Here is a 9,324-nt window from a genome sequence, read left to right on the forward strand (position 1 = left end):
CAACATGCTCGCTCTCTCTTCCGTCTTCTTCTTCTTCCTCCTGACGATCTCTGCTTTCCGATTTGCAGTCCGCCTTCCGCTTCGCACGACGAGGCACCTTCTTCTGATGCATCTGCGGCCGCGTCGCGAGATGATTCTCCTCGGTTTGCCTGCTGCGCGATCTTCGTTATCTGCTTTTTCTTTCTTCTTTTTGCTCATTTCTTCGGTGTTCGATGCCTGCTGTTTGTTAGTTTGTATTCCGTGTCCACTGATTTGCGGCAACATCCTTGCAGCGATTCTCCTCCTCCTCGCGTGGTTTGCCTGCTGCGCGATCTTCGTTATCTGCTTTTGCTGTTTTTTTTTTTTTTGCTCATTTCTTCGGTGTTCGATGCCTGCTGTTTGTTAGTTTGTATTCCGTGTCCACTGATTTGCGGCAACATCCTTGCAGCGATTCTCCTCCTTCTCGCGTGGTTTGCCTGCTGCGCGATCTTCGTTATCTGCTTTTGCTGTTTTTTTTGCTCATTTCTTCGATGTTCGATGCCTGCTGTTTGTTAGTTTGTATTCCGTGTCCACTGATTTGCGGCAACATCCTTGCAGCGATTCTCCTCCTCCTCGCGTGGTTTGCCTGCTGCGCGATCTTGAGATCTGCTTTTTTTTTTTTTGGCTCATTTCTTCAATGTTCGATGCATGCTGTTTGTTAGTTTGTATTTGCAGTGATTCTCTCCTCCTCTCGCGAGGTTTGCCTGCTGCGCGATCTTGAGATGTGCTTTTTTTTTTTGCTGTTTTAGTTCTGTTTTAGTTTTCTTTTGCTTATTTCTTCAATGCGTATGGCTAGTTTTAAGTAAGAATTTAGGGACCGGGGGTTTTTCATTTGGAAGGTTCCGCCGGAACCGAGGAACTTGAAGACGACATGATGTTATCTTTCTTACGTGTTTCTTTTTCGGGTCTGCTTACTGTACTGGCGTGATCAAGGCTTTTGAGTTCATCTGTTGCTTGCAAAGGCTATCACGAGTTGTTTCAGCGCATTTTTTTTGAAAGAGCAGCGGCTCTATGGGCTGTGTTTATGGTTGCTCCATTTCATTAGCTTCCTGTTTTATTTGGGAGGAAGAAATAGGAGAGCCTTTGAGAATGGGATGGCTGATTCTTTAGATCGAATGATATATGGCTTTTCCACGAGTACGTTTTGGTGGTGTGGAAATGACATTACTAACGTGCGTTCTTTCCTATACCTAATAACGCAAGTTGCGTTCATGTTTTATTACACGGGCTAGCATCTGCCTGACGCCATTGTGCAATAAATTTCTTTTGCTTATCTAAAGAAAATTCTTAGCAAACTCACTGGAGATGATGTTCGAGTGGCACTCATCTGCTTATGGATACACAAACTTTCCCGCAAGCATGCGTAAATACTTCCTGACTTTTCTCCATTTCCGTCGGCAGTCTCCAGGCGGCGGCTCCTCCTGCTACCGTGGTCGCTTCGCACAGCGGATCTTCTCCAATGAGGTAAGCTCAAATGTTGTTCTCTTCTCTATCCTAGGACGCATCTCTGTGGATTGATGTATAGTGGGATTCTGCCCTTGATATTGCGTAGTTCTCCTTTGTGTACCCTAAAAAAAAGAGATTCAGTAAGAATCGCAGCTAACATCATGTGTGTTCTCTTGTGCATTTCAATTGTACACTGTTAGTTTGGATCTTTCGGATAGGATGCGAGTTTATTCAAGGTTACATATTCGGTGTCCAAGTATACTTTATTCCTTCTGTACGAGATCTATATAGGCCTTATAAACATGGAATGATTATCAAAACAATCCTAAACCTTAACCGCCGTTCTTGATGTTCTTCGTTGTATGCAACTCTCATCGATTGATGCATCATGACTTGAGTTTAGATTTGCTCTTGATGGAATTTAAATGTTGCGGCGATCAAATTTGGCTTCCTTTGAATGGATCAAATGACATTTTGTTTCAGGGATTCTTTTTCGCGAGTCAACTGTTGATGACTTACTCTTGTTTGAACTGTTGTCCCAGATAATGTATTTCTAATAATTATTGATAAGTTGTGCTGTATGTCATCTTGTATCTCCATGCCTACTAAATTCTATAACTTCTCTGCAGCCTCTTGAATACTTACATCAAGGAGTACCTTGTTGAGCTTGAACTAAGTGATCTCGCGAGCTTGTTTATGGAGGAGGCCGAAAAAAATGCAGACATCCCGCCCGTTCCATTTGTTCAGATGTGGGTTCAGCTGGAAAGCCAGATGAACCCCTGCTCTCCTCCTTCGTAGTAAAATTGAATACCTTTTTGTTTCTTTAAAAGTAATTTGTATTTGTGAATTTTAGACATTGAGGTGCTTTTTATCTTGTTGGCAGTGATAAACAGATGGCGCCGATGTTATCCCTGAATGAGGGCATCGAGAAGTACCTAGAGCACCTCCAAATTGACAGGAGGAGCTTTAGCGAGAAGGCTTGGAGACATGTTGTTCGTAGGATTCCTCTGATTGCTATTTGGATGGAAAGAATATACCCACAAATTGTTGCTGGCGAGCACTGAACAGACTGTAATATGAGGCAGTTGGCAGTTGACAACAGTCTATATGGATTTGATAATAACTGTGACGACGGATTTGATTCATTGTGCATTACTTTGTATAGGATTGATAATAACTGCGATTGATGATAGATACTTCCTCTGTAAAGGATCGCTGCTTTTGATAATAGATGCTTCATCTGTATAGGAATGATAACAACTATGATTGATAGTAGATTGATTCATCGTGACTTTGTCTGTATGGGATGCCGCAAGAGATACTCTAGTATATGACACGAAATTTGTCTGGAAATGTAAGAAACCTAAGCAGCTGATAAATCATAGTTGATCGTCTCACCAAAATATTGATTCTCCCTCTAGGACGCGCAGACGACCATGCAATTCTTGTCCGCAAATGAGGCAGTTGACCTTCGTCTCCAACATTGGCAGGATGCATTTCTCGTGATATGTGTGTCCACAATTGAAATAAGCCCTTTCTTCCCTTCTTGTGCACTCGTCCTGCAAAGTAGCCAATAGCTTGTCATTCGGACTGGTTTGGACATTAGTTTGACTTAGCTGAAGCTACACAAGTGAGATGATGAATGAGCATTACGAACCGAGCAGACGGCACAAACAATGGGTTCTTCAATATCTTTCGCAGAATCGTCCTCACCAATGATTCCCTTTTCCATTCGCTCTTTAATTTTGTTGTACCTTCGCTCCGATAGTTCGTGTACAATCTGCAATTGCATCTTTACCTTAGTTGTCTCCTCAAATCCTCATTTAAATATGTTTCTACTAATCCACGGCTCAGAATTCCGTTGGCTAAGAATTCAATTCAGTTTATAAAGGATAAGAACTTCTATAACTAGTTGCTAGATCTTAATGATACAGAGTTTAAAAACAAATGTTACAAATTCTATTCGTTAAATTTTCTGCAGAAATTTGATTAACAATGAGGGACAATCTTTTTTCCCGATGACCATATGCATAGGAAGTGTATTATTTTGAAAAATGCATTGAATATGGGTTCTACCAATACTTTACATAAATTTCCTAACGGCCAATAAAATAAAATATTTGCCAAAAGAAGGAAGGAGTTTCTATTATATGACTGGTAAACCAAAGTCCCTCGCAAGTAATAAGAAGGAAAAGATTGAAAGTTGAAATCAAAAAAAGAAAAAAATCATATCACTTGCCTATACTCGGACTTTATACTTAGTCACCTACACTTGAGATTTTACAACTGTGTTGACAATAAGATAAGCGAAATTATATTTTCATAACCAAAAAGTTTTCTTCCACAACTTTTCGGAGTCTCTAATTTTGAAAAGACCATTCTGCCTTAAACCTACCTCATACACATTCTCCATTAAGATTCCTGAAAATTATGAAGGCTTAAATACCCAGAGCATAATTGAGGAAATAGTTAAAGAAATCTAAACTTACTTTTTTATTTTTATATTTGTTGTTTCTACCATGTTCCATTTTCAATTTTTGATTACTTGACCCTGTTGTAATCTAAAAGCAACGGCGTCGACCAATCTGAATATTGCTATTTTTTTTTGGTAAGGTAAATCTGAATATTGCTATTCGACGACTCATTTTCAAAAGAAAAAAAACGTCCCATATTTCTAAATTTCAATTTAATCTAAACATAATTTATTCCAAATGAATTATAGAATACAAACATCTATAATATTTTCATTTAATTTAATCATAAATCAAGTGAATATCTTTATTAGTTGCTATTTATTCACATTACTAAAATAAGCTATTGCTTAAGTTAAAAGTAATGTGTTTTAGGAAGGATAAATACTTCAGTTTTCCGTTTAGATTTATATGATATTTCATCCAAATGGCATTTATATTTGTTTCTTTATGTATTTTACCCATAACTAAGAATATATGATTATGCCATACAAGTTCACATAATCAAATAAATTATACTTAAAACTATAAGCAAACTTTTTGGTGATAAAATAAGTTTGTAATTTGTTTTATTGTCAACTTTAATTTACAAAGATATATATATATATATATATATATATATATATATATATATATGTTAAGTTTTGCAACAATGAAAAATTATTATAATTATTAAACTTAAAGGAAATTTATTTCAATATATTAAGTACCCTTTATCTATCTAATTGAGCGATAATTTTAATTGATGTTCCGTTTATAAATTCTCTATGTTTTTTGTTGCCTTTTCATTTAACTTTAGCATATGTTAAATAGATTGCACAAAATATTTTCTTTTCACTTCGTGCTTGCCTTTCACAATCACAAGATCGAATTAAAAAAAAAACACCAAAATCAAAGAAAAAAGAGAATTTCATGTATGTCCAGCTCATCCGATCTGAACTAACATAAGGCGAGAATACCCAATAATTTTCCAGAAGGAAGACGCTCAGAATGACAAAGGAACGTAGGGCTAAGTAGGGCTAAGTTTTTTAGCATGAAAAAGAGAAACACAACGTTAGTTTACACTATTTTGCCAACCTACTCAATTAATTATTTGGTATAGGGTATTTTTGTCTTTATAATTGTTACGAATCTTCAGGGAAATTCAGGATGAGCTTTTAAGGGTAAATTAGTCTAACAAAAACAGAAATACTTTTCGGTTGTGGAAATATCATTTCGCTAAGATAAAAAAGCAGACAATATACATAAATCAAGACAAGTTAATTCAGCGAATTTCCGACCAAAAAAAAATTCAGCGAATAAGTGTTAAGGCAAGATAAGTATAATGCCCTTTCTTATTTTCTTTAATAGTTCAATTTATTTATCCATCCAATAAAAATTTGTGATTAGTAAAGAATTGGAACATAAAAGAGTTTGAGTTTACTTAATTGCTCAACAGATATGCTTGTCAACATGCTCAATATTTGTCAGACGGGATTGAGGGATTGCAATTAGTATGATGTACAATTGACTGGGTAGATAAAAAGCAAAATAATGAATAGTTACTTTTCCTTGTCAAATGATAAATAAAAATATATATCCACGCAACCAGGTGATAATATCTTTGCATGAAATAGAACAAGAACTCCAATGCCGCATGTTTAGAGTCTCACAAAATTATATTGGTGAGTGGAATATTGACTATAAAATAGTATTTTTCGTCATGTTTACTCACCGAAGGAATCAAATGATAAAAGAATGCACGAAATAAAATGTCAAAGCGAAAAGGAAATAGGCGTAATAATCACGGACAACTATGTCGATGGACAAAGCAAATGGCTATTGATAAAAGGGGAAAACAAACTAAAGGGTGGATCACACTAGTGATGGCATAGAGAAAAAAAACTTGAGATAGCTAATCATCACGAAATACATTTAAAAAAAATTGCATAATTAGAATCACAAGAGGGATATGAAACTTAGAATAGTTTTTAATAAAGGAAACGACAGTGATAGGAGCAAGAGAAATATTACATGGTAAGGGACTTTCCGAAGCCTTGGAACCATAAAAAGATATATGCCGACTAGGTGATCGAGCGTGAATCGAGATACCCAGAATTCCATTGGTAATGGCTTTATCTGCAATAACAAAATTGAGAGAAAGAACCGATGAGCATTCTCAACTAATGAAAGCGCCAACCCTAGCTTGGCAAATCTGCAATCTTGGTTTGGTTGTGCACGCAATGCCCCGACATTGTGCTCTAGTAAAGGGGGTTTAACCCATCGCAATCGGTGTTGAATAAAGGAAGGCACGAGGTTATTCTTCAATATTAAGAAAAGAAGAAGCGGAAGAAAGCTTTATGATAGGAACGACCTTTCCGAATTGAAGCGGTGGTGCAACATTCTCCCCCTCCTCTTGAGTTACCGTCATTGATTTTCTCCGACGCTAACGATGATATTTGGCTTTTGATTTCCTTCGGTCTTCTTCTCTTCGAGTTTTGGTGAATAGATTTTATAGGCGGGGGTTGCCAATGCAATTCCGATACTCGTAAGGAAAGTGGCCGATATCTTCCCGGTAATGATTTGGGTGGGAATGGGATATCTCTCTTCTTTTAACTACAGCAGATGGAGTATGTGCTGGCTGTGAAGTCTCGCAATTTTAGGAAAGAAAGGGAACTTTTGAATATCTTATCTGACCAAAAATCCTACCTACTCTAATCACTCCACATAACAAATCAACCCAGAAGATAGTTTGAACCTCAAATTGAGAAACAAAATCGTGACTCAATCTCTTAACCCTTCAAATTACGATTCCTTAGAATCTCAAACGCCTTCCAAATTTGGATTAGAATCTTTCTAACCTTTGACCGGTTCAATCCTTCTTGTTTTAAAATTTTCTGGTTCGTCTCCCCGAATTGGCCTTCACTTGACCTGGAACAAAGAAGAAGAAAGAGAATAAAAAAAGTGGACCGACTGAAACAAAACTGATTAAATGCGGGTAACAACTTGAATTGACAATAATTTGACATTTTAAGTGGTTATTTAAAAATGAAAACTACGTTCATAAAAAACTGTTTTCCTCATAGCAACCAAGATTATCATTTTATTCTGCTTTACTATTAGAAGGACACCGAACATTTTCATATAGTTTAGGAATTAAATTGAACATGTACAAAAAGTTCATAGGTCATATTGAACAAATTAAAAGTTCGGGGATGACATTGCACATTGAGCTAAAATTCAAAGATCACATTGAACAAATTTAAAGTTCAGGGATCACATTGCACATTCATCACTAATCACGACAGCATTACAAATTAGATACACCATGAAAAATGCCCTCACTACTAGCTACGATTTGACGTGGATCAATAGAATTCACATTACTGACTCCTAAATCGATGCACTATACTTGATTTGTTGTTTAAGGTCTTCGTATTTGATTTCGTTTTGAAATATAGTGATTTTGTTGTCTATGTTTCCAAGCGAAATATTTCTCAATTTGGAAAGAATTGCTTATCATTCTTTCATATTTCACAATTAGAAGCGCCATTATTACAAGATAAGACTTAAATTGGAAGTCCTTTTCTACAACAGTTCACGCAATTCCTTTAAGTTTGAGATCTGAAATTAGAAAACTTTGGTAGGACCAAGATTAATGGACGAACGTGTATCTCTAGAGTATTACAGGAACCACAAGCACCAAATTTAAATGACAATAGATATGTCTTTTAAATATGGTCGATTTATTGTTTTACGGTTCATCTGGTTACTCTTTCCTTTAATATTCATTTATCTTAAATTTGCAATCAGTTCTCAAAATTTTTCCAGTAGAATTATGACTTATCTAAAACTTAGCTTATTTTGTTATTATTATTTAGTTTCTCCACCAAAATTCTCTCAACTCCATCAAAAATACTATTTAGTTTTATTTTCTTCTTTTTAATTCACCTATTCTCATTTGCGATTGATACCCATCTATTTACGCTACCATAAAAAGCTGATTTTCAAATTGGGTATCCACCTTTTGACACTCTTTTGAGTCATCGGCATGTCCACAATCTATCATCCAGTGTCCTCGTAATAGCAGCGGAGAATAAATTGATAAATCTTGGTTGCTCTAGGTGAAACAGTTTCTGTTGGACATAGTTTTTATTCTAGATAACCATTTAAAATCTCAAATAAATTGCCACTTCAAATTGTAACCTGCATTTAATCAATTTTAGTTCAATCGATTTACATATTTTCTATATGGCATGCGCGAATTTCTAAATATATTGACATGGATCATCAAGATCATATGACGGTCCCATACCAATATATGCCTAAAGGCGCGAGCTACGCAAATTCACGAATACCTAAAATTTAGGTTCACTTTCCTTTTAACCTTTTCCGACCATGTTCCAGGTCAGATAAAGGCCAAATCAGGGAGATAAATAAAGAAGAAAATTGACGATTTTTGTTATATATGGAGAGATAAGAGTAGGTAGGATTTTTGTCAAATTGGATATTCAAAGTTTCACTGTCTTCTTTTTAAGATCTTTTACCTAAATGCGAGACCTTACATCTGCACGTATTCCATCTGTAGTTAAGAAAAGAAAGAAATCCTATTCCACTCAAATCAATATTGGGAAGATAGTTGCCACTTTCCTAACAAGTATCGAAATTACATTGGCAGCCCGCCCTCTAAAATCAATTAACATGTATTCATTCGAGAATCTTTTCTTCCTTTTCACCATGGAAAGACATGCGAAATCAAATAACACGTCGAGCGATTTTAATGAGTTGTTTTAGTGGGAATAACCACCTACTGAAATACTTTAAATTTCCATTTTTGATGTTGTCGCTAAAAGATATTTGAGTACATTTTGAGAGAGGTCATCAAATTTAAAAGTTCTCCTTAGTTTCAGTATTTCACAAAATAAAAGGCAAAGCATATTTAAATTTCTTTACTAACTCAATAATCTTTTAAATAGGACAATATGTTTTAGACCTTTTTTCCTCAATCACTAGCTTTTGACCTTTTCCTTCCTTCCAGGCGATATTATTCTTTCGTTCGGAATATTTCAGAATATAGTGATATCAAAATAGAAATACACCTAAGAGTAAAGTTCAATCATTCCCTCCATATCAAAGCAAATCATTTCTCAATTTGGAAAAAAATTACTTATAGCTCCTCGTTTCTTCACAATTTGAAGCACCAATATTACAGATATGAGTCTTATATTGGAAGTCCTTCTCATTAAAAGTTCAAGTGCTTCCTGACAGTTTTACAGTAACCACAACCACCAAATTTTAAATCACAATAGATATATACTTTTAAATGTGATCGATTTACTATTTTACGGCTCACGCGGTTACTCTTTTTTTTTTTTACATTCATTTATCTTAAACTTTTGCTATCAGATCT

At 35.5% G+C, this 9,324-nt stretch overlaps 1 protein-coding gene across 1 annotated transcript; it reads left to right on the forward strand.

The window, feature by feature from the left end:
- The first annotated feature begins 611 nt into the window (after positions 1-611).
- LOC130138177 (uncharacterized) lies at positions 612-2,528 on the forward strand. The gene is made up of 3 exons (XM_056311401.1): positions 612-1,482; positions 2,094-2,261; positions 2,348-2,528. The coding sequence occupies exons 1-3, from the start codon at positions 1,478-1,480 to the stop codon at positions 2,526-2,528; spliced, it is 354 nt and encodes a 117-aa protein (XP_056167376.1). The 5' UTR covers positions 612-1,477.
- Positions 2,529-9,324: the final 6,796 nt, after the last annotated feature.

This window comes from Syzygium oleosum, unplaced genomic scaffold (genome assembly GCF_021117445.2).
Source record: "Syzygium oleosum isolate NSW1041296 unplaced genomic scaffold, Sole_v2.1 Sole_v2.05, whole genome shotgun sequence".
Lineage (NCBI taxonomy): Eukaryota > Viridiplantae > Streptophyta > Magnoliopsida > Myrtales > Myrtaceae > Syzygium > Syzygium oleosum.

Coding starts and splice junctions, on each gene's coding strand:
- LOC130138177 (XM_056311401.1), top strand. Junction 2,262..2,347: donor CCCTGCTCTCCTCCTTCGTA/GTAAAATTGAAT, acceptor TCTTGTTGGCAG/TGATAAACAGATGGCGCCGA.